The 26,035-nt window shown below is 42.2% G+C and overlaps 1 protein-coding gene across 1 annotated transcript in view; it reads right to left on the reverse strand.

The window, feature by feature from the left end:
- Nucleotides 1–26,035, reverse strand: part of TBC1D1 (TBC1 domain family member 1) — an 872,759-nt gene that overhangs the window by 146,566 nt on the left and 700,158 nt on the right. Inside the window, exon 14 of the mRNA XM_053700277.1 lies at nucleotides 15,123–15,284. Coding sequence (XP_053556252.1) covers nucleotides 15,123–15,284 — 162 coding nt within the window. The remainder of the gene's footprint in view (nucleotides 1–15,122; nucleotides 15,285–26,035) is intronic.

Genomic DNA, 26,035 nt, shown 5'->3' on the forward strand with positions numbered 1-26,035 from the left:
TAAACGTTCCTTCGACGAAGGATTAGGACATAAGAAAGGAACCACAATCTCTTGATTGTTGTTGCGAATTGACACAACCTTAAGAAGAAAACCTAACTTGGTTCGTAGAACAGCCTTATGAAACGCCAGATAAGGAGGGAAGCATTGCAAGGCAGCAATCACAGATACACAGCGCGCAGAAGCAATAGCCAGTAGAAAAGGAACCTTCTAAGGCAACAATTTAATGTCTACTTCATGCATAGGCTCCACGGAGCCCGTTGCAAAACCTTAAGGACAAGATTTAAACTCCAAGGAGGAGCCTTAGATCTAAACACAGCTCTGATCCCAGCAGAGCCTTAACAAATGGCTGCACATCTGGAAGCTCTGCAAACCTCTTGTGCAGTAGGGAAAACTGTCCCTTCAGGGGACTTGCAGCAAAGCCCTTCTCCAGTTCATCCTGGAGAACAGAATAAGTAGGTCCTCCACACCTTATGATAGATGCGACGAGCAACCAGCTTACAAGCTTGAATGAGAGTAAAAATAACTCTCTCAGACTAAGCTAGGACTAAACGTTTAATCTCCACGCAGTCAGCCTCAGAGAATCTAGACATTGATGAACAAAGAGACCTTGGTCAACAGATCCCTGCGACAAGGTAACTTCCACGGAGGAGATGATGACATCGCCACTAGATCTGCGAACCATATCTTTTGCGGCCAAGGCAGAGCAGTCAGTATCACTGACGCCTGCTTGACTTGAGCCACTACACTAGGAAGTAGTGGTAACGGTCGGAAAGGATAAATTAGATTGAACTACCAAAGCATCGCTATTGCATCTGTTAGCTCCGCATGAGGATCCCTGTGCCTCGACCTCTATCTGGGTAGCTTGGTATTGAGACGTTATAAGATCTTCCTCTTGCAAATCTCTGCAAACACTCGGGATGGAGAGACCATTCTCCCGGATGAAAGGATTGTCTGCTGAGGAAATCCGCTTCCCAGTTGTCCACACCCGGAATGTGGATCCCTGACAGTGAACAAATGCGAGTCTCCCCCACACCAGAATCCGGAGATACTTCCCTCAAAACTAGGGAGCTTCTCGCCAGCAGAGGCCAAGCCTTCAGAGCATTGTATATTGCCCGAAGATCCAAAATGAGATCAGGAGGGAGCTTCACCTCCTGAGACCAGAGGCCATGCGCCTTCCTGGCACCCCAAACAGCTCCCCATCCTGAAAGACTCGCAACCTTAGTCACAATCACCCAGGATGGTCTTGAGACAGACGTCCCTTAGGACAAGTGATCCGGACAAAACCACCAAGAGAGTGATTCTCCCGATTGGTTGTCCAGAGAAATCTCTTAAGACAGATCTGAATGATCGCCGTTCCACTAGTTCAGCATGCGCAGTTGCAACAGTCTGAGGTGAAACCTGGCAAAGGAAATGATGTCCAAGCTGGACACCATGACACCAATCACCTCCATACACCGAGCCACAGATGGCCTTAAGGAGATCTGGAGGGCAAAACATGTTGAAGCTAGTTTGCAACGTCTCTGGTCTAATTTCTTTAGCTAGACCAAACGGAAGGGCAATAAACTGGATGTACTGGTCCAGGAATGCAAACCCTAGGAACTGAAAGTGGTCCTTGAGGTTTGGTACGAGAAGGGAGCATCCTTCAAATCTATCGTGGTCATGAACTACTCCTCTCAAACGAGGGGAAGAATGGACCTTATTGTCTCCATCTTAAACTAGGGGACATTTAAAAACCTGCTTAAGCACTTTAGGTCCAAAATCGGACAGAAAGTTCCCTCCTTCTTAGGAACCACGAAAAGGTTTGAATAGTATCCCAAACCTCTCACTGTGATAGGCACCGGGACAATAACTCCTAGAGGACAGATCCCGTACACACCCCAGAAAGGCTTCCTTCCTTTCTGGTCAGGAAGTCAGGAGGATTCTGCCCTTGGGTGGCTGAGACTTAAAACCTATCTTGTAACCCTGAGCTATGACCTCCAGGAACCATGGATCCTGCAAGTCCCTGAACCAAGCAACTGAAAAGAGCAATACGTAGAAAAAAAGGAAATTATAAGCGCTAAAGGACAGTACCCAGCTTAACTAGTGAATTCCCCTCCAAGAATACAAAGTGGCAAAAGCAATGTGAAAAAGTGAAGTTAAGCGCTCAAAGCACGGGTATATCTAAGAGATGTGTATTTAAATAAAGGGACCAGTGTCCAGTATGTAATCAGCGAAAAAATATATTCATCAAAGTATTTATATGTAATAATATATAGGAAGGAGTATATATATATGTACCAGAACAGAGACAGAGGCGTAAATATAGTTCAAATGGAAAATTTCCAAGGCAATTTATTATACTAATAAAACAGAGGTGTCAAGATGTCTAAAATGATACAAAATGATACAATGTAAAACAAAGGGACGTCTCCCTTAATAAATGTATAGATACATAAAATAAGCATAAAAGAACAATAAGAAAAAGTACTTGCGCTTTAGCGAAAAATGTACTGATGTCCCAAGATATTGACTTGCCAAGTGACAAGAAAGTAACTGTCCAGTTGTAGGCTTAAATTGCCTGTATATGGTGGTTGGCGTTACTGGATGAGAGAAAAGGGCGCCTTTTTGTGTAAAGGTGACGTGACGTCACGTTTTAAAATGGTAGGTGATGTTGCCGTGGCAACCCCTATTCCTAAATCTGTAAGGAAATCCTGGGGGATCTAAAGATAATATTTGCGCTCACGAAAGATGATAGCTTTGTTGTCGTGAGGAAAGACTAGCAGGATCTTGAAATTTAGAAATGGGTCTTTGCGGTCGCTAGTAGCGACTAGTTTATCCTTTGTTGAAGGACTTGGCGGTCGCAAACAGCGACTAGGAGAAATATACAGATCCTTCCAGTTGAAGATAAGGTGGTCGTTAGTAACGACTTGAGGATCTTTTAAGAAGTGTAGGTTGGTCTTTGCGGTCGCCGGTAGCGACTGGTGTATCCTTTGTTGAAGAACTTGGCGGTCGCAAGTGGCGACTAAGGAATTCTTTGGTTTAGGATGAGGTGGTCGTTAGTAACGACTCGCGGATCTTTTAGGATAAGTAAGATGGTCTAGGGAGCGACTAGGAAATTCTTAGGAGACAGTCGGTTTTGTGGTCGCTAGTAGCGACTAGGAGTTTCTTTGTAGCAAGGTTGGTGCCAAACACACAGCAGTTGGTGGAGTTAGTTGTCTGTTGGTGCCAGCATGCACATAACAATTTTATGCTTCAAAGGACTTTCCATTTGAATTTCTATGTGCATGCTGGCACCAACAGACAACCTTGCTACAAAGAAACTCCTAGTCGCTACTAGCGACCACAAAACCGACTGTCTCCTAAGAATTTCCTAGTCGCTCCCTGCGACCGCCAAGTTCCTCAACAAAGGATAACCCAGTCGCTACCAGCGACCGCAAAGACCATCTTACTTATCCTAAAAGATCCGCGAGTCGTTACTAACGACCACCTCATCCTAAACCAAAGAATTCCTTAGTCGCTACTTGCGACCGCCAAGTTCTTCAACAAAGGATACACCAGTCGCTACCGGCGACCGCAAAGACCAACCTACACTTCTTAAAAGATCCTCAAGTCGTTACTAACGACCACCTTATCTTCAACTGGAAGGATCTGTATATTTCTCCTAGTCGCTGTTTGCGACCGCCAAGTCCTTCAACAAAGGATAAACGAGTCGCTACTAGCGACCGCAAAGAGCCATTTCTAAATTTCAAGATCCTGCTAGTCTTTCCTCACGACAACAAAGCTATCATCTTTCGTGAGCGCAAAGATTATCTTTAGATCCCCCAGGATTTCCTTACAGATTTAGGAATAGGGGTTGCCACGGCAACATCACCTACCATTTTAAAACGTGACGTCACGTCACCTTTACACAAAAAGGCGCCCTTTTCTCTCATCCAGTAACGCCAACCACCATATACAGGCAATTTAAGCCTACAACTGGACAGTTACTTTCTTGTCACTTGGCAAGTCAATATCTTGGGACATCAGTACATTTTTCGCTAAAGCGCAAGTACTTTTTCTTATTGTTCTTTTATGCTTATTTTATGTATCTATACATTTATTAAGGGAGACGTCCCTTTGTTTTACATTGTATCATTTTGTATCATTTTAGACATCTTGACACCTCTGTTTTATTAGTATAATAAATTGCCTTGGAAATTTTCCATTTGAACTATATTTACGCCTCTGTCTCTGTTCTGGTACATATATATATACTCCTTCCTATATATTATTACATATAAATACTTTGATGAATATATTTTTTCGCTGATTACATACTGGACACTGGTCCCTTTATTTAAATACACATCTCTTAGATATACCCGTGCTTTGAGCGCTTAACTTCACTTTTTCACACAACTGAAAAGAGCGACATACTGCCCCCTACACGATCCAGAAGAGGACCGGGGGCTGCCCATTCATGCCGACATAGACTCATCGGGCTTCTTGCCCTGCTTGGATTTATTCCAGGACATAGCCGGCTTTCAAGAGCTCTTGGTTTGCTCTGGCTTAGCGGAGGACTCCTGACATGGGCTTTATCAGAACGAAAATCGTCCCTTAGATTAGTTCATATACTCTTGCGGTAGGAGGGCACCCTTGCCCCCTGTGACCGTGAACATAATTGAGTCCAGGCCTGGACCAGACAAAATCATTTCCTTAAAAAAAGGGAGAGAAGAAGTCTAGACTTAGAAATCATATCCGCAGACCATGACTATCCCGACAGGCCTGAACAGAAAAAGCTGAAGCCACAGTATTCAAGAGAATAAACTGCCTAATAGCAGCACAGATAAAAGAATTAACAACCCTCAAGGCCATAAATCTTTTCTGAGTAACATCGAGGGGATCCTCCACCCCGATCAAATCCTATAAGGAGTCACACCAGAAGGTAGTTTCTCCAGTAACCGTGGCAACAGCCGCCGCCGGTTGAAACAAATATCCCATATGTTGAAACATTTTTCTTAACAGAGTTTCCATCTTATATCCATGGGCTCGTCAAAACGAAGAACTGTCCTCAAGCGGGATAGTAGTACGTTTAGCAAGGGTGAAGATAACGCCATCCCATTTAGGTATGGAACCTCACAACTCCATTGAGAGTCCAGGACCGGGGACAATTTGTCAAAGGGAGAAGAGGGGGAAATGGAATCCAATACTGTCCCATTCATTCTTAGCAAATTCCTAAACTAAAGTCTGGTTCCTGCGCAGCCGGAGGTTTAGAGGAAGCAGACTCCGACCCAGAATGTTCATACTCTGAAGTCTCAGAAAGAACTTAATCCTCTGATAACCCTCAGTTAAATCCAATAAATTATCTGATGTACTCTGGTAAGGAGTGCAATATTTAACCTTTCGCTTGCGCTTAGCAGGGCAAGGTAAAGCATTAAAGGCCGCAGACACCGCCGTCTGAACTGCGCAGTAACGTCTGGTGAAAAAAGGCCCCCTCCAGATGGAGGATCAGCAATGCTACGGGAAAACGGCATGTGTTGAAATATAAGAATGTAGGGTACGCACCTCACTGGACGACAATTCCTCAGAGGTGGACGGCTCTGTGGTATCAAACATGTTTGATATTATCACATTATCAAGGCATATGGACCATAATTGAGAGGGCAAAACTAAGGCCTCCTCACCATATAAACAGGAATTACTCATTAGGAATAGAGGGAGTGCCCTCTAAAGTAACAGAAACCTCCATTGCTAGTGCAATAACCGGAGAACTAGAGAAATAAAAAATCTTATTTAATAAAAAAAAATAAAGGCCCCCTTTTACCCCAATGGCTGGGGCACTCACCATCTCCTATGACCCAGACAGTACAGAGATTTATGGCTTCTCTCTGATAGACATCCGGTCAGGAAAAAGGGAATGAATCACATGATGCATAATGCAGGACCATCCCTGCTATGAAAAAGAGCGCCAAACTTGTAAGCTGCATGGCTCTCAAAGTGAAAGTGAAACCTGTATATTCCATAACAGTTTATAAGCCCATAACATCTCACACATAAAAGCAGCACAAAATCTAATAAACATAGAAGATTATTCCCCCCTGTTCAATTATCCCCCTAAGGAGATATTAACCCTTTAGTCTATACAGATAAAAGGAGTCACACTGTGACCCTGTCTTCTTGGGTTATTATACATGTATAAAATATGAAACTATCTTACCAGAATCTACGCTGTTGAACAGGAAGACGGCCCTTCAGGTGTGACAGATAGTAGCATCGCTTCTGACATGAACTTGAGTGACGAAAGCCGATTGCCTATGGAGCTGTTAATATTAGTCAGGATGGTTTCGCAGAAAGAATCTCCCTGCATCTCCAGACTCTAACTTTCATCCATGCTCTTACTGAGAGGCTGACAGGACTACTTAAAACTCCAGTCCCATCTCCAAGAGTACTACCCTCAATAAGAGACTACTCCGAAATATTCTAAAACTTCTCTGCCAACCTCCTGTGACGAAAGGCAAAGAATGACTGGGGTTATGAGGAAGTGGGGGAGGTATTTAAGCCTTTGGCTGGGGTGTCTTTGCCTCCTCCTGGTGGTCAGGTTCAGTATTTCCCACAAGTAAGGAATGCAGCTGTGGACTCTTCCCATATTAAGATGGAAACGTCACTATTACGTGTGCGGGATGATGCGTTACAGGCTAAAAGGCTTGTGGTAGAGCTATACCGACAAAACTTGTAATGGCTGTGGTGCTGTTTTAACGCTGAAATGACAATTTTTTCAGTGTTAAAACACAAATGCACAACTTGTAATCTAGGGTAGAGTCATTAAATTAGAAACAAAATTATGAACAAAGCAACTCTTTGTTTGAAGCTTATACCTTGCTTTTTTTTTTTTTTCTTCTTCCAAGTCAACACATTATTTTAAGTATTCTGGCATATGATTTCACTACAATGGTAGTTTTGTGTATTTCTTTCTTGCTCTGGAAAAATAATCTGTTACATGTCCCTGCAAGAATACTTAGTGAAAATTATCAGGAAGAGGAGAGGACCTGCCTGTAGATTTGAACATGTGTTTAATGCTTTGCTAAATGGGGTGGTAGGAATTAAGACAGCTCATCAATACTTAAAAGGTAAGCGAGGAATAGACCAGTGAGAACAAGCAAGACCCAGGGGAAAACCATTGCTTAATACTTGCTTTAACTAATTACTATCATCAACTAGAATCTTCCCACTGCCTACTTTTAGGACACCTGAAACAGCCCTCTATCTCTAAGCTTGTATGTGTTTGCCAGATTGTGTAGAGGCTGAATAAAATAAATTCAATATTTTATTATTAGATTTAAATTTTCAAATTTTACATTTGATATTTAAATGTGTACACTCATTTTATGTAAACATTTAAATGTTAGAACAAATGTTAGGGAAAAAAAGATAATAGGATTTAATATTGAGAAACTGTGGAATCAACCAATAAAGATTTTAAAATTTTAAATTAATAAATAATTAATCTGTCGCCAATACAACCTTAAAAGGACACTAAAGTCAAACATAAACTTTCATGATTCAGATAGATCATGCAATTTAAAAAAAAATATTTCCAATATCAAATTGAGCACAGTCTGTTTACATGCACACTTTCTAAAGCACCAGTTCCTTTTGAGAATGTGCACAAATTAAAGGTGTACACATATGACTCTGTGATAGGCTGTCTGTCACAGGATATGGGGTTTGCAAATGGAAGTATATCTTGAAACTAAAAAATGTTGAGAGTGTGAAGTTGAGAGTAAGTGCTATTGCATTGTTATTTTATTATGCACTTGCCTATATTTAATAGTCTTTTTATTATACTTTTTCTAGATCAGTGATGGCTAAACCTTTGCACCCCTGATGTTACGAAACTACATTTCCCATGATACTCAACTAGACTGCAGAGTGTCTAAGCATCATGGGAAATGTAGTTCCAAAACATCTGGGGTGCCAAGGTTAAACATCACTGCTCTAGATCAATTTCTTCATGCTTGAAGCACAATAATATCAGTAACAGTGGGTTTACAGTCTGACTACTTGATTAGGCAGAGATGCATCCTCCAATGACAGGCTGAGTATCGTCCTACATATATTCCTCCCCTACTTAAGTTAGTTTACATATAGCCAACCATGTCATTCAGTCTAAGCCGAGATTGATTTTATTTGCAAATTTTAAAACAAATCAGTCCAGCATCTCAATTTAAAAAGGACATTTACTGATTCTATAACACTAAATACACAATAAAAATAAATAAAATGTACCCTGGGATGGGATTGCTATCCACCTAAGGATACCTGTAGCATTTCATATTGCAATTGTGAACACCTCCCCTGGATGGCAACAGTCATCGTGCTGTCCGATTGCATAGAAATATGAAGCAAATGCAGACGGTTCCCTGGATCTTAAGACCCAGAAGCACTGCCCCTAGCCTAAGGAATTATGGGAAGGTATGATTCCTGAGAAAATGTACCCCTCAAGTATGGAGGGATCCAAACCAAAAATACTGACAGCTATGGAAATGAAAGTTCAGCCTGGCCACAAACAACTGATGTACCCGTCGTTTGTCAACCACCATCTAACAGACAATTCCTGTTGAAAGAATTCTGTGAGACAAGTCTAGGGAATCAATACCACTGGGAAATGATCCTTGTAACAGTGTAAAGCTAAAGCATACAAAAGTGGCTTATTTCAAATTTAGCATTACCATGCAATCCTTTGCACAAGGAATCAACAAGTGCTTGACCTTTTGGATGGTCACAAAAATGATGGCTCTGCAAACAAATACTCTTGCCATCTGACCTAAGAAATATAACCTGACCTCCTGGTACATCAGTATGAAATTAAGTAATTACAGCACCTGAACCCACTTTAATGTTTGAAAAGTCGCCACCTTTACTGATAAGGTGTAACTGTTCTACCCTGTGACTTGATATTTGGCAGTGTAAGTGCTAGAACCTTGCAGAAGTGGTCCGTCAGAAGAAAAAATGGAAATTAAATTTTTTCCACTGTGATTTGTAATAATTTAGATGGATGGGGAACATGAACATAAACATCTTTTAGCTCTGTCATGGTCATAAAATGACCAGGTTATAGTGCCCTGTTAGACTAAAGTGACTTGATCTTGAAACTTTCAAATATCTGCCTAGACTTTATATGTCTTAGGACCTGATTATCTAAAGTTCTCTGGTATGGACAAATTTTCTAAGAAGTCTTGTCAGAACTGCTAGGTCTCCCAACGAATTTCAGAAAGGCAATTTATAGCTTTAGCGCTGTTCATGCACTATACAACATCCTGGATCTGAAGGATAGACACATTTATTACAATACAAACATTATACTTTACCTCTATAAATAATGCCAACAATTATACATTTTGAAGAATAAGCCTCTAAAAACACATATTATATATGTCTACTTCTCAATTCATTAAGCATGTAAACTGTTGGAGTACTTTTGGAACAAGGAGTTTGGCAAACAGAAATTTTTATGACTAACAAAACTACATAAGGTTACTGTTGCATCCAAAAATGATCACCTGTTTCAATTAGAGTTATTGATGGTTCAGATAAATCCAAAATCCATGGATCCTATTACACACAACACCATCCCCATCCAAGTTACTACATCAGAGGGCCATACTGAATATATCACTTTTGATATCATTCCAGCTCCTTTATTCCCTGTGGTTTTTGGTATACCATGGTATACAAGCTCCCAATATCCAAAAGGAAACCTAGTCACCTCACCTAGACTCTGATTACTGCAAAACAACTTGCTACCAACACATTCCAATTTTACAGACTAACCATCCCATACTACCAAAACATTACCAGGAATTTGCAGATTTTGTTTGATTAAAAGGAGGCAGAGACACTTCCTCCTCAAAATACCCTATGATTATCCAATTGACCTCTTTCCTGGTTCATCTATCTCATATGGGTATATATATTCTCTCTTCGAACCTGAATCATCTCATCTTATGGAGTATTTAGATGAGAAATTAAAAAAGGTGTTCATTAGATCTTCAACTTCCACAGTTGGTGCTAGAATGTTTTTTTGTAAGGAATAAAGATAAAACTTTGAGACCCATCATTGATTATCATGAGTTGAACAAAATAACAATTAAGAATAAGTACCCCTTAACCTTTCTTCCTGAAATAATTGAATGGTTACAAGGGACTACTGTGTTTACTAAATTAGATTTATGGGGATTTTATAATTTAATCAGGATTAAGAACGGAGACGAGTGGAAAACAACTTTTTGCACACAATATGGTCTTTTGAGTATAATGTGATGCCATTTGGGGTTAATGATATCTTTAGAGATGTATTAGATGTATGTGTATTAATCTACCTAGATGACATACTGGTATTTTCCTTCTGTTCAAGGAGAGTTCACGGCATCATTCCTTGTTGGGAAATACTGAACCTGGCCTCCAGGAGGAGGCAAAGACACCCCAGCCAAAGACTTAAATACCTCTCCCACTTTCCCTATCCCCCAGTCATTCTGCCGAGGGAACAAGGAACAGTAAGAGAAATATCAGGGTATAAAAGTTGCCAGAAGAAAATTATAATTTAGAGGGCCGTCCATCGGAGAACATGTGCGGGGGCCGTGGACTCTCCTTGTAGAGAAGGAAATTATATTATCTGGTAAGCATAATTTATGTTTTCCTTCTTAATACAAGGAGAGTCCACGGCATCATTCCTTACTGTTGGGAAACTTATACCCAAGCTCTAGAGGACACTGAATGATAACGGGAGGGACAAAAGAAAGGAGGACCCTAATCTGGGGGCTCCCCAGTCTGCAAAACCTTTCTCCCGAAGGCTGCTTCAGCTGAAGCAAAAACATAAAACTTGTAAAATTTAGAAAAAGTATGTTAGGAGGACCAGGTATCCGCCTTACAAATCTGATCCTGATAAGGAAGTCAAAGAGACCTTCTGTCCCTTACGCTTCCCAGAGTATGCCACAAATAAGTAAGAAGCTTGTCTAAACTCCTTAGTAGCTTGAAGATAAAACTTCAAGGCACGATCCACATCCAAATTATGAAGTAAACGTTTCTTTTGAAGAGGCAGGATTAGGACACAAGTAAGGGACCACAATCTCTTGATTGATGACACAACTTTAGGGAGAAACCCTAACTTAGTACGTAGGATGGCCTTAATGGAATGGAACACCAGATAAGGAGGCTCACATTTCAAGGTGGCAATCTCAGATACTCTGCTCGCCAAAGCAATATCCAGTAGAAAGAGAACTTTCCAGGATAATAACAATGTCAATATCATGCATAGGCTCAAACGGAGCCCATTGCAAAACCTTAAGAACCAGATTCAGACTCCAAGGGGGAACCGAAGATCTGAACACAGGTCTGATTCTAATCAGAGCGTTAACAAAGAACTGAACATCTGGAAGCTCAGAGAGCCTCTTGTGCAGTAAAACAGACAAAGACGAAATCTGTCCCCTCAGGGAACTGGCGAAAGACCCTTCTCCAGACCATCCTGGAGAAACATCAAAATCCTGGCAACCTTAACTTCATGCCAAGGAAAGCCCCGCTCTTTACACCAGAATAAGTAGGTTCTCAACACCTTATGATAGATGTGACAAGTAACCGGCTTACGAGCTTGAATGAGAGTATCAATAACTCTCTCAGAAAACCCTCTCTTGCCAAGGACTAAGCGTTCAATCTCCACACTGTCAGCCTCAGAGAATCTAGATTTTGATGAACAAAAGGACCTTGTTCCAGCAGATCCCTGCAACAAGGTAACCTCCATGGAGGAAAAGATGACATCCTCATTAGATCCGCGAACCACGTCCTTCGCTGCCACGAAGGAGCAATCAGAATTGCTGACGCTTGCTCCTGCTCGATGCGGGCCACTACTGGAGGAAGGAGTGGTAGAGGCAGAAAAATGTAGATTAGATTGAACCTCCAAGGCACCGCTAATGCATCTATTAGCTCCGTCTGAGGATCCCTGGACTTCGACCCATATCTGGGTAGTTTAGTATTAAGATGAGACACCATGAGATCTATCTCTGGTGTCCCCCACCTGAAACATATCTCTGCAAACACTTCCGGATGGAGAGACCATTCCCGCGGATGAAAAGGGTCGTTTGCCGAGAAAGTCTGCTTCCCAGTTGTCCACACCCGGAATGTGGATCGATGAAAGCGAACAGCCGTGGTCCTCTGCCCACTCCAGAATCCGAGCTACTTCCCTCATCGCTAGGGAGCTTCTTGTTCCCCTTTGATGGTTGATGTAAGCCACCAAGGTTATATTGTTCGATTGGAATCTGATAAACTGGACCGAACCCAGAAGAGGCCAAGCCTTCAGAGCATTGTAGATTGTTCAAAGTTCCAAAATGTTGATCGGGAGGGAGCTTACTTCCTGCGACCACAGGCCCTGTGCCTTCTTGGCACCCCAAACAGCTCCCCATCCTGAGAGGCTCGCGTCCGTAGTCACAATCTCCCAGGATGGTCTGAGAAAGGATGTCCCTCGGAGCAGATGATCTGGACAGAGCCACCAAGAGAGTGATTCTCTCGACCGGTTGTCCAGGGAAATCTGTTGCGACAGATCCGAATAATCGCCGTTCCACTGCCTTAGCATACACAGCTGTAGCGGTCTGACAGAACCTTGCAAAAGGAATTATGTCCATGCTGGACACCATGAGACCAATTACCTCCATACACTGAGCCACAAATGGCCTTAAGGAGGTCCGGAGGGCAAGACAAGCCGAAGCTAGTTTGCACCTTCTCTGGTCAGGTTACAAATATCCTCATGGATACTGAATCTATTATAGTGCCCAGGAATTCTACCCTGGTGCATGGGATGAGAGAACTCTTCTCTAAGTTTATCTTCCATCCATGTGATCGAAGTAGAGAGAGAAGAGAAACCGAGTGCTCTTCTGCTAGATGGCGCTTGAACCAGAATGTCGTCCAAGTAGGGAGCTACTGCTATACCTTGGGTTCTGGCGACAGCCAGGAGAGCTCCCAGAACCTTTGTGAAGATTCTTGGGGCCGTAGCTAGACCAAACGGAAGTGCCATGAACTGGAAGTGCTGATCTAGGAACGCAAACCTCAGGAACTGGAAGTGGTCACTGTGGATTGGAACGTGAAGGTGTGCATCCTTCAGATCAATAGTGGTCATGAACTGTCCTTCCTGAACTAGAGGAAGAATGGACCTTACTGTCTCCATCTTGAACGAGGGGGCATTTAGAACTTGTTTAAGCACTTTAGGTCCAGAACTGGGCGGAAAGTTCCCTCCTTCTTTGGGACCACAAACAGCTTTGAGTAGTATCCCAAACCTCATTCTGCGATAGGAACCGGGACAATGACCCCTAAGGAGGCCAGATCCGCACGCACCCCAGAAAGGCTTCCCTCTTTTCTGGTTTTAAAGACAGGCTTGAGAGGAGAAATTTGCCCTTGGGTGAATGAGATTTGAAACCTATCTTGTATCCCTGAGCTATGAACTCCAGGACCCACGGATCCTGCACATTCCTGGACCAAGTGTCTGAAAACAGAGACAGTCTGCCCAATACACGATCCAGCCTCGGAACGGGGGCCGCCCCTTCATGCCAACTTGATCTCGGCGGGCTTCTTGTTCTCCTTGGATTTATTCATCAATATTTATTCCAGGAATGAGTCGGCTTCCAAGTGCTCTTGGCTTGCTTGGGCTTAGAGGAGGACTGCTGACTCACCACCTCCTAGACCCAGGCAGCCAGAGAAGAAGCAAAATCTCCGACAGCTAGCTCGGTCAGGAAAAAGAAAACAAAAGTGTGACCGCACCCGGTCACGTAATGCAGGGTGGCCCCTGCCATGAGAAAAAGTGTGCCAATGCTATCGAGCTGCGCAGCATTCAAAGTGAAAGTAAAATACCTGTATGTTCCATTACCTCATAACAACAGTCTATGAGCTCAAAAATAAATCTCACATAAAGCAGCATAAATCAAAGAACACATTTGATTAATCCCCACTGTTCAAAAACCTCCCTCAGGAGATATTAACCCATGATTCTATAAAGATAAAAAGGAGTCACACTGTGACCCTGTCTTCAGCAATTTTAACATAAGTAAAAATTGAAACGTTCTTACCAGAATCCGTGCTGTGGAACAGAAACACAGCCTCTCAAGAGTGACAGTCTTGTAACATCGCTCCTGACATGGACTTGAGTGAAGAAGCAAACAGTGAAACTCGTCAACACTGGTTGCTTAAGGAGCTGTTAGCAGGCAGTCTAGATGGGTTCGCAGAAAGACTCTCCCTGCATCTCCAGACTCTAAATTTCATCAATGCTCTTACTGAGAGGCTGACAAGAGTACTTAAAACTCCAGTTCCATAACGAAAGGCATATATCCCTCCTGAGGAACAACTCCGAAATCTTCTGACACTTCTCTGCTATCTTCCTGTGACGAAAGGCAAAGAATGACTGGGGGATAGGGGAAGTGGGAGAGGTATTTAAACCTCCTCCTGGTGGACAGGTTCAGTATTTCCCAACAGTAAGGAATGATGCCGTGGACTCTCCTTGTATTAAGAAGGAACGTGTATTTTTGAAACAAACAAAATAAATTTTCTATGATATCATATAACATTTTTCTTGCCTCTGACTTTTATCGACTTTCTTCATCTTATTTTAAATCACTGTATTTTAGGATGTAAGATTGAGAACCCTGATATCTGTAGTGCTTTACTAGTTATAACAATATAAAATGTTTTCACTTTAATTAACCCTGCCAAGTTTATACTCAAATGAATGAGCAAGTCAACCGTATGAACATAGTCTTTTTTTTTAAAACCTACCACACTTTTGCGACTTACTAGATCCAATTATCCTAGCTTAGGTTTCAGTCAACAGATTAGACAAAACCAATTAGGATTTTATAGGATGTGCCAGTGTTAACTATTTTTGTCATGCATGTTAAAAGCTTGTCCCTAACTACTAATGAAAATAAATACTGCAGTATGCAATATGCTTTTCCTGTTAGTAAAAAAATATATATAGTCTAAAGTTTTTTATTTTTAGGCAATACAGGTATTACTCTAAAGTGTTTGCATAGAATATCCTTATATGTCCAAAGAAATTAAATGTGCCATCATCTGTATTTTGTGAGACCAACTAATAGTGTAAAATATACATTTAGGTTATCTAAGATTACCTTGACCAACAGCTGCATGAATTTTTTCCATGTCAGTCTTAATCTTTGATCTTCCAGGCGTGTTCAGCATTTTCTCCCATACTAAAGTCACATCTTTCAAACATGGAGTAATTTCTTCATAATCAAGTTTTAGGCGTTTATTTTGCAAGTCACTTTCAGAAGCTTTTAAAAAAACAAAAAAAAAAAACACAGACATGATCAAAAACCAGTTAAGAGGTCCAAAATGTTGAGATTTCTTGTCAAAAGTTCCGAGTAGACTAGATTCAAATTAAAGGGCCAGTAAACCCACCAAATAATGCTATATAATTCTGCAGAATTATATAACATTAGCCTAGCGCTAGTTTTCTAAATCAAAGTATTTCAGAAATATTTATCTAAAAAAACTAATTTTACAGACTTGCTCATTCATTTGAGTATAAACCTTGCTCTACTGAGCGGGTCTGTTTCTTTCCAAAGTGCACCTGGGCACGCTGTCTAGTCACAGCCGGCCAGATTGTGCCATTAAACTATATGTAGCTTGCTCTGGCTACCAGACCAGAGCGGGCTACATTTAGTTAAATGGTGCGATCGAGCCAGCTGTGACTAGACAGCGCGCCCAGATGCGCTTAGGAAAGAAACAGACCCGCTCAGTAGAGCAAGGAGCCGCTGTCTGTAAAATTTGTTTTTGTAGATAAATATTTCTGAAATACTTTGATTTAGAAAACTGGCGCTAGGCTAATGTCATATAATTCTGCACTATGTGCAGAATTATAACATTATTTGGTGGGTTTACTTTCCCTTAAAGTGAAGGTCCATTTTGATGAATTAGTGCCCAGTTTTTAATAAACCTATTAAAAACAAGGGCACTTTAATTCATCAAAATTGACATTTCACTGTTCTCTTCAAAAACTTACCTTTTAATCCTGGCAGCCACTCCAGCACTTCCTCCGCCCGTCGCAAGCCGTCCTCCAATCACAGCGTTGCATCAGGCCAAGATTCCCCCGGGGGGGAAGCTGTGATTGGAGGAAGCCTGATTCGTCATTTCTGACGTCTGCAGAGGCTTCTGGCGGCCGGGGGAATCGCTGGATCGACATTCAGGATAAAAAGGTACGTTTTTGAAGAAAACAGTGAAATGTCAATTTTGATGAATTACAGTGCCCTTGTTTTTAATAGGATTATTAAAAAAGGGCACTAATTTGTCAAAATGGACCTTCACTTTAAATCTGTCTGATTATATTTCTATAGGCACACTCTATATATAGTTAATAAAGGTAATATGTGTGAGATTAAATTACCACTATCTGTCCTCAAAAAGAGAAATTGAGAAGGGTGCTCAGTGTAATTAAATTGACAATATATAGGTAAAGAAAAGATGCACCCTAAAGAGCACTCACTTAAGTACAAATGTAACGTGAAGGTAGTAACGACACAAAACATAAAAAGTGATTTAAAAATTAACTTTTAATAGTAAATAATTAAATGGAGGTAAACCCCCAACCTTAAAAAAAGCTAATTAAGGAAAAGGAATACTTGAACAAATTAAATCCAATGTATAACGTATAGTGAGGTACAAAAACCTCTAAATAGCAAATACTTCCTAACTAAGGGTAATGAAACCCAGGACCAAATAACAGAGGGACTGGGAAAGAAATATAGCAAAATTAAAGAAAGGAACACAATCCCAATTATACCAACGGTACCGCACACCCCAGCCCCGTTGGTATAATTGGGATTGTGTCCCTTTCTTTAATTTTGCTATATTTCTGGGTTTCATTACCCTTTGTTATTTGGTCCTGGGTTCCATTACCCTTAGTAAGGAAGTATCTGTTATTTAGAGGTTTTTGTACCTCACTATATGTTATACATTGGATTTAATTTGTTTAAGTATTCCTTTACCTTAATTAGCTTTTTTTTTAAGGTTGGGGGGTTTACCTCCATTTAATTATTTACTATTAAAAGTTAATTTTTAAATCACTTTTTATGTTTTTTGTTTTGGAGGAAAAGTGTAAGTTTTTTGCTCGATTTATCTGATATAATGGCAAAGAATAGCTTTAAGGAACATATAGTGCTCCAGAAATAGGCCAGCTCCTAAGCATACTGCCCTGCTTTTCAACAAAAGATATCAAGATAATGAAGAAAATTGATAATATAAGTAAATTAGAAAGTTGTTTAAAAGGACATGCTCTATCTGAATCATGAAAGACAAATGTGGGGTTTCAGATCCCTTTAAAGGGACATAAAACAAGTTGGGATAGAGACAAAATAATATAATATGTACTTTAATTACTTTACCTGCAAATTTTTTTTTTTTCCAAAAGCTTTTTATTAAGGACGTAATTTCAACAAACAATCTTTCCAAGTTAAGGCAATAACAGTATACATACAATGAATTTACATGAAAGATATGAATATGTGCATGGGGATTGGTTGGATTGATGGGCAGATGAGATCAGCAATCTTTCCCAACATGAAAGTCCTCGTTTTTACAGAGGTATCTCGTGTATATACAGTAGTTTTTCTAGAACATAATCTCATAACAACAATCTACACTGGTGTAATTTTTAAGGTAATAAATCAGTCAATAGAGGACACACATCAATAGGGTTGAGAGATGGTATTACACTATACTATACTATATTAAATTAAACTGCAGACTCCCTATAATATTGGGTCGTTAATGTGGAAGGGACTCCCGGACCCCTCTCCGCCTATCTGTGGTTTGCAGCGTAGGTTCAGTTTTCTATGTTGTCTTATTGCAGGCCTGTCTCAACAGGGGGGTATCTGGGATAGGGGTGAAACTCTAAGGTGATCGCACTGTTTCAAGAAAAAAGGGGGGGCAATGCTAGGGGGCACAAGGGAGAGGCCGAAGGGGGTATACTTTAGGTTTTATAGATATCTAGGTATCGGCTGGGCGGTTTAACAGGGACTCCCAAGGTTCCCAAGTAAGGCAATAATTTTGCAGTTGCCCTCTTTCCCTGGCTACAAAATGTTCCATATTCTTAATGTAGTTTACACCTTCCATTACACTCTGCAGTCTTGGGGGTTGGCTCTTCTTCCAGTTCCTAGCTATAAGGAGCTTGGCAGAGATGAGGATATAGATCAGAAGGTTCTGTTTAATCTTGGGTATGCTATCAAGCTCTAAATGTAATATGGCTAGGGCGGGGTTCAAGTCCGTCGTTAATCCTAAATCTCTACAGACCTTTTCTACCTTTTTCCAGTAATCCGTCAATCAAGGGCACGTCCACCAGATATGTAGGGGAGACCCAGGTTCTCCACATCCCCTCCAACACTGCTGTGAATGCCCGGGAAAGAGCCTCTGTAGCTTTGTGGGTACCAAGTGCCATCTGGTAATTACTTTAAAGTATAGTTCGTATAAGGTGATGCAGTGAGTTGCTTTTTTCGTTAAGCTAATGGCTTTGTGCCAAGTCTCAATTGTAAATGTTAGCTGTAAGTCTCTCTCCCAGGCATCCATATGTATTGTCTTTTGGGAGGTTGTTTCCTCTATGAGACAATGGTAGTGTATCGAGAGAGGTTTAAACTGTTGAAGATTGGCCATCCATCTTGCCTCCCATATAGTCAAATCTCTCATTGAGTCGTCTAGAAATCCCCAGGATTTCATTAATGTGCGCAATCTTAATAGATCGAATCTCAGGTTGGGGGTCAAGGTAGGGGAATCTAACATATCCTGGTGTGGTCGTAGCTTGGCATTATTGTAAAAATCCTGTAAGGTATTTATGTCTGAGTCAGTCCAGGCGTTAAGATGGGCGTTTGGTAATCCTATCAAGAGGCCTCTTATGGAGTGCACTGGTGAGGGGTGTGGGGCTATCAATTTATTATGTCTTAGTTTAAACCATGTCTCTTGGCAGCCCTTCACGATGTTGTTTGCAATGTGTACTCTAATTTGCCAATGTGGAGGTAGCCAAAGCAAGTCCTCCAAGTTGATGTATGCTGGCAATGATGCCTGTTCTAGTTCTCTCCACCTTGTCGGGGGGAGTTCTTTAGCCCAGGCTGTAACATGTGTTATCATTGCCGCTTCATAATATTTCCTGACATTGGGAAGGCCCAAGCCTCCCTTCTCCAGTGGCATGTGTAGAATATGTGCTGCTACCCAAGGTCTTTTATCATGCCAAGTGTAGGCGTTAAAAAGAGCCTGGAACTTTCTGAGTAAGGTGCATGGAACTGGTAGCGGAATGCATCGGAACATATACGTAAGTTTAGGGAGGATCATCATTTTAAGAGCTGCTATCCTACCTAACCAAGAAATCTCGTCGTAACGTTTGGAGTGAAGCTCTGCAGTGATATTTGTTAGGAGATTTTCAAAGTTCTCTTTTATCACCGTGGCTTTAGCATGGGACAGAAAAACTCCCAAGTGACGAATTCCTTTGGAGGACCACTTAAAAGAATAGGTGGATTGGATAGAGGCACTCTCATTCTGTGGAATATTAATGGAGTATGCTTCCGTTTTAGTCACATTCAATTTATAATATGAGATTTCACCAAATTGTTGGAAGAGGGCCATTAATGGGGGTAGAGAATTAATGGGGTCTGAGAGAAAGACTGTAAGGTCGTCCGCAAAGAGTGCCAATTTCTGGGGGTATCATGTAGTTGTACACCTTGGATCTCTCTAGATTCTCTAATGGCGAGCGCCAGAGGCTCGATCGCAAGGACAAATAGGAGAGGGGAGAGTGGGCACCCCTGCCTGGTCCCATTTCGGATCGTTATTTTGGGCGAACAAAATCCCAGTCCCCGAACAACTGCTGTGGGAGTGGAATATAAAGCTTTGACCGCCTTGACGAAGGAGTCCGGAATTCCGAACGCCGAAAGGGTCTGGAACAGGTAGTCCCATCTCCGCAGCCTCCGAGAATATATTTAGGAGGCGTCGGGTATTATCCGTGCCCTGTCGGCCCTGGACAAAGCCCACTTGATCCAAGTGTATGAGCGTCTGCAGGTGCTTCCCCAGTCTATTCGCTAGCATTTTAGCGTAGATTTTGGCATCAACATTGATAAGGGAGATGGGTCTATAGCTAGAGCACAGTAGGGGATCTTTACCTTCTTTGGGGATTGTTGTGATGTTGGCCTCCAAGAGTTCGGCCAGAAAGCTACCTCTGGATGCAGCATCACTAAACAATCGGAGTAGTATCGGAGCTACAATCGGGCTGAGTGCGCGGTAAAATGTTACCGTAAAACCGTCCGGGCCTGGGGCTTTATGAGGTGTCAGTTCGCTTATGGCTATTTTAATTTCTGTAAGTGTAAATTGTTGTTCTAGTTCCGCCCTGGCTTCTTCAGAAAGGGTGGGTATAGACAGTCCTTTTAAGAACCCCTGGATATCGCTATGGTTGGCTTTAGCCATCCCTTCAGTTGCATCAATGTCGTACAGGGAGGAGTAGTAAGCTGCGAATGCAGCGCCTATGTCTTTGGGCGCATGTACTGCTCCTCTATGTGTCTCAATGCGGGGTATTCTCTTTTGCTGCGTGTGCTTGCGGAGTTTGTTAGCGAGGAGTTTGTCTGCTCTATTCCCTTTATAGTAATAGAGTTGTTTGAGTTTGTGTAGGTTCTCTTGGACCTTTATCAAATCTCGTTTGGCTATTTCATCTCTAATAATTCCTATTTGGCGTGCCATCTGGGGGCTGGGATGTGTTTTATTCGTCTGCTCGAGTACGCGTAGGTCACCGTAGAGCTTCGCCAAAGACTGACTTCCCTCTTTACGAAGTCGAGCTGTTTTTTTAATGAAATGTCCCCGAAGAAATGCCTTAAGAGCTGCCCACACCATGTCTATGTCAGTATTCCCTATGTCATTGTGTGTTAGGAATTCCTTAACGGTCTCTTGTAATGCTGGGAGTTCAACGTTAGACAGCCATTGTTCTGGGAGTCTCCATGGGGGTCTACCAGAAAGGGACTGTAGTTTAGAAAAGTCTAGGTAAACCATGTCGTGGTCGGACCACGTGCAAGGTCTGATGTTAGGGTTTGTAAAGTGATCTAGGGACCAAGAGTCGCAGAATATGTAATCAAGTCGAGAGTATGAGTTATGGGCTTTGGAATGATGTGTAAAGTCTTTTTCTAGGGGTGCTAGACATCTCCATGCATCATATAAATTATGTTGGTAGATGAGTTTCCGAAAAGCATTGGAGGTGGATGAAAGAGTCCTATCTGAGTGTGTCGTGAGGGTGGATTGTTTGTCTTTGGAGGGGTCCCATACCATGTTGAAATCTCCCCCTATTATTAAACTTCCCCTTTTGATCTGATCAACATGTATCAAGAGTTTACGGAGAAAGGGGATTTGCTTGGCATTAGGTGAATATAGGGAAACTAAGGTAAATAAGGTGTCATTGAGTGTGCAGATAAGTATCAGGTATCTACCTTCACTATCCTTTTCGATATATTCCAGTTTGTAGGACAGGTCTTTACTAATTAATATGGCAACACCTCTATTTTTGCTTTCGGAATTAGAGGCGATCTCACAGGTCAGGTAGTGTTTGGAGATCCCAGGGAGTCGGGGTTCTCCGGACCAGTGGGTTTCTTGCAGGAATAAGATATGTAATTTGTGTGCTAGAACATAGTTCTGCAACAGCTTTCTCTTAGTGGGGGAGTTTAAGCCCTGCGCATTCAACGTAGCTACACGTATTGGGGCCATTATAGCAATGGTCTAGGGGCTATCGGGATCGCTAGGGTTAAGGGATTGGCTTGAAGATAGGGTGTGGGAGTCACTCTTTCCTTAAGGGAGTGCAAGTCTGCCGTACAGCTTTGAGCGTGGGGTGGTAAGGTGGGTGACCTCTATGACTGTCTAAAAGTGATATATGTACACTTTCGCAATTAGTGTTCCGTCTGGTCTATGCCAGAGAGACACAACTAAATTGTTGGGGGGGGTGCTATGCGGAGAGGGGTCCAGGGCCCCGCCGGCCCAGTGTGGAGTTTATAAAGCCACAGATAAATAAAAGGAAATACAAGTAAATAGATACAAAAATGAAATGAAGTAAACATAAGGCATATGTATTATATCAGTAAGTTGCTTGTATATGGAGTAAAATATTCAATGCTGTATATCTCAAAGGTTAAAACAGTAATCTCAACAGGAGAAACACGAAACAAAATAAGACAATGTAACAGGAAATGATTGGGGGTGAAACATCTATTACTTCCCATTGTATGGCCATAGACGATGTTGTATCAAAACAGGGGGCTATATAGCATTTAATGTTTATTATCTCCCCATTAGGGTTACAATGTGATGTTCATAGTAAGTTGGGTTACTAGTGGGGGGTTCAGCATTTTCCCCTCAAGAGAGCGGAGGTTTGATTTCCCTCACTCGAAATCGGCTGTGAAACAATAGGGGAGAACAACAAACTATGTCTATGTTCGAAAATTAAGGGTCTCAAGGGGAGTTAAGTGGTGGGTTTATGGCTCTTCACCAGATAATGCGAGTGTTTATTAAGGAGTATAATCTATATGAATTTTGAAAGGTAGGGTATTTTCTAAAATAGTAGTGCCTCAATTTTAAGTTATCAACAGAGGAGATTAAGTATATATTTGATTCTGTTGGTTACATCCTCACCTTTATGTTTCTAGGGTTCTAGTCACTTTGCAACATAGTGGGTGAGCATTTGATTAGTAACCATATATTACAATGTAACAAGGTTATAACGACACAGAGGCCTTCAGTAGGGGGAGCTAATACTATCAAGGAAGTATGGCCAGTGCCTACTCTTCTGGGCGTGAGACACGCTGTTTCATGTTTCTAAGGGACCATAAAAATATTGCAACAGAATCTATAACCAGTTGGTTGAACAGTTACATAGTGTGAGGCATCATAATAAAAAACACATGAAATATTCATTTAAGAGCAAAAAACAGAGTCACTTTTGCCAATCTAGCCAAGAAATAGAGAAATGTAAAGTCCATGGCTAGTGTCTAACAGCATAGAAAACACACAAATATTAACATATAAAACTGTTGTGATCTCACCCATCTTCTTCCTGCTCATCTCCTGGAGACCTTCATAAATTGTGAGGGACATACCCCCCAAAGGAGGAATATCCCCCTAAGGGAATACAGTCAAAGTATCTTACATAGGCAGGTACTCTATGGGTCTGTATTTGGGTGTGTGCCAATAGTGTCTCTGAGTTTCTTAAGGGATCCAGAGAGTCTTTCATCCGTTCCAGAGGGTCTCTGTGGTAATGGTTTCCAAGGTGGTGCTGATGCTCTTAGTCCAGATCCCCGCTCTGTACTTGTAGATTGGGCCTCTTTATCTGGTGGTAGGAGTTCCCATTTTTGAAGTAGTTCTCTCGTTTGCTGGGGAGTAGAGGTTATATATTGGTTACTATCTTTAGTGATAATAAGGCGTACAGGGAACCCCCATCTGTATTTCAAATCTCGCTCCCTCAGTATTTTGGTATACGGTTGATAGTGTCTCCGGATCTGTAACGTATGGGGGGAAAGGTCTGGATAGATTTGTAGTCCCAGATACTCCTCAGGGAGACGTTTGTCTCTGGCAAGTGCCTTAAGTATTTTCTCTTTGTACGTGTAGTAGTGGAATTTGGCTATCACATCTCTTGGTTGGCCACCATCTGCAGATCGTGCCCTGAGAGCTCTGTGGACTCTATCTATCAAGTGTTCATTGTTTGTCGCAGGGCCCAGTATAGCTTCGGATAACTTCTGTAGGTACTTCTCAAGATCTTGTGGTAGAACAGATTCTGGGATGCCTTTAATTCGTATGTTGTTGCGGCGTGACCTATCCTCTAAGTCCGCCAATTTCAATTCTAGATCTGTAATTTGGATGGCTAAGGACTGGGAATAGGACAAAAGGTTGGTATGGTCTATTGCCAGATCCTCCTGCCTGCGCTCTAGCGCGTCTGTTCGTTCACCAATGAGGCCAATATCTCTTTTCAGATCCGCATGCGATCTGTCAAATTTTTTCGATAAAGATTCATGGTGTGATGCTAGTAAGGCTTTCATGGTGTCCATCATATTGTTATTTGTGCAAGTATCTGTCTCCAGGATCTGTGAGGCTTTCTTAACTAATGTTGAGCCAGTCTGAGTATCAGAGACACTGCCTGTGTCGGAGTATTCATCCTCTGATCTTGTTTGGGTAGTTTTTGGACGGTGTTGAAAGTGGTCAACCACCGTTCTTTTGAGTGTGGAGTGAGGTTTGTGCTTGCGTTTATGGGCCTGCGACATTTTGTAGTGGGTGCAGATGAAACTAGCTATTGGCAGATTTCTTCTATGGCTGAGTACCTGCTTATTATCTGTGTGCTAGTACTGTAGCATTGATCGGCCAGCGGGGACACAGACTCTTAGGGGTTATTTACATATTGTAATAACCTGGATCTTCTAGAGGTGAGAAAGAAAAAAATGCCTCCTCAGAGATAGCATAAGCTGCACACCTGTAGTTCAGGTATTCGGTCTTAGTGAGAGTAGGAGGGTAAATACCCGGGAGGTCCTTCCTTTATGGGATAAGTTTTAATTTCAAGTACAGTATTTGCTGTGTAAGGTGATATGTATAGCAGTTTCAGTTCTTATCACATACCCCCCTCCTTAGGGGAATTGTCTCCTATTGACGAAGTGGGGAAGGGAATGGTGATATGACTCACCTCCAGTGCGGTGAGAAATGGTAAGGAGAGGGGCTGCTATGTCTGATTGTACTTATAAGGTATGTCCAGGGTCCCGGTATCAAAAGTACATGCAGCCAGCAAGCGTATGAGTATAAGTTTATTGGTCTCTGCAGGAGAGACAGGTCTTGAAGGGATAGAGCAAGGTGGGTATGTGTTGTCTCCCCAGAAAGTAGCTCAGAAGATCCTGCTTTAGTAGTGGCCTAGCCCGCTGAATGTTAAGTAGATGGGCTGATGGGCGTTTAGTGAGCCCGTGCTGTAGTGGGCAAAATGAGTTTCCACAATTAGGGGCAATAGAATAAAGTGTCGCTCAGTTTGTTACCCTTTTAAGTAAGTTTGTGTGCTGCTGCGTTAACAAACTGTTGAGTGGCCTTACTCTGGGATATGCTGCAGGGATCTGTGTAGCGTTCTAATTGCTGGTAGGCGTGGAGCGGTTCAGAGATGTATAGTTGGGCAGGGGAACAAGGGCTCAGGCTGTATCGATCACTTTTCTCACCTGACCTCTGTGTTATGGTTATGTCACTAGGCCCGCACCGCAGGAGCACAAGATGGCGGCGGTTCGCGCCAAGAAAGCTGTAGCGTGACTCAGGGTCTCCGGTCTCCCAAGTTCTCCCCCGGCAGTCCCAGACAGGTCACTCTCCCACCTTCAGGCGAGATGGTCAGCTAGGGGTAAGTCCCGTTGGCTGTTTTGATGTTTGTGTGCGCTGGATCTCTGACCCCACCAGAAGCCCTGTCACTGCCTGTAGTCTGCTGCACCGGAGCGGAGCCCCGACCCTCCGGGCAGCAGCGGTGGGTAAGCCAAGTTCTCTTTTACTCACAAGCGGGTCTGTGTGCCGGGTTGTCCGGTATACTTTGTCTTTGTTGCAGCGATCTGTTAGGTATCGTCACAAGTTCCGGTCAGGACAGGCCCCGGTATGGAAAAGTTGAAATCTTCTAGTAGGTATAGCAACTGTCGATATAGTCAGGTTATTTCTAGCTAGCAGGAGTATGGATCACTGAAGGTTCAATTTTAAACGGCTGTTTTATAGCTATTTTAAAGTGGGTATTAAGGAGCTCTCTCTAGACACGTCTCTCCTGCTTGACGGTTAGCTCCGCCCCCCTTTACCTGCAAATTTATACTGCAGTGCCTCACCATTAACCCTTTTTTTTTAGTTTCTGAATTGTAAAGCTCTAACTCCCCCCCCCCCCCCCACTCCACAATTCCTTTTATGGCTGTATCTATGTTTATTGTTCTTTTGGTAAAATTCAAAAGTGAATAGGGATTATCTGTTGGAGCATGCCTAGAAGCTGTGAACTCAGATGAAATACAATGCCTGTGTCTAAACACTGATA

This window comes from Bombina bombina, chromosome 2, assembly GCF_027579735.1.
Source record: "Bombina bombina isolate aBomBom1 chromosome 2, aBomBom1.pri, whole genome shotgun sequence".
Taxonomy (NCBI): domain Eukaryota; kingdom Metazoa; phylum Chordata; class Amphibia; order Anura; family Bombinatoridae; genus Bombina; species Bombina bombina.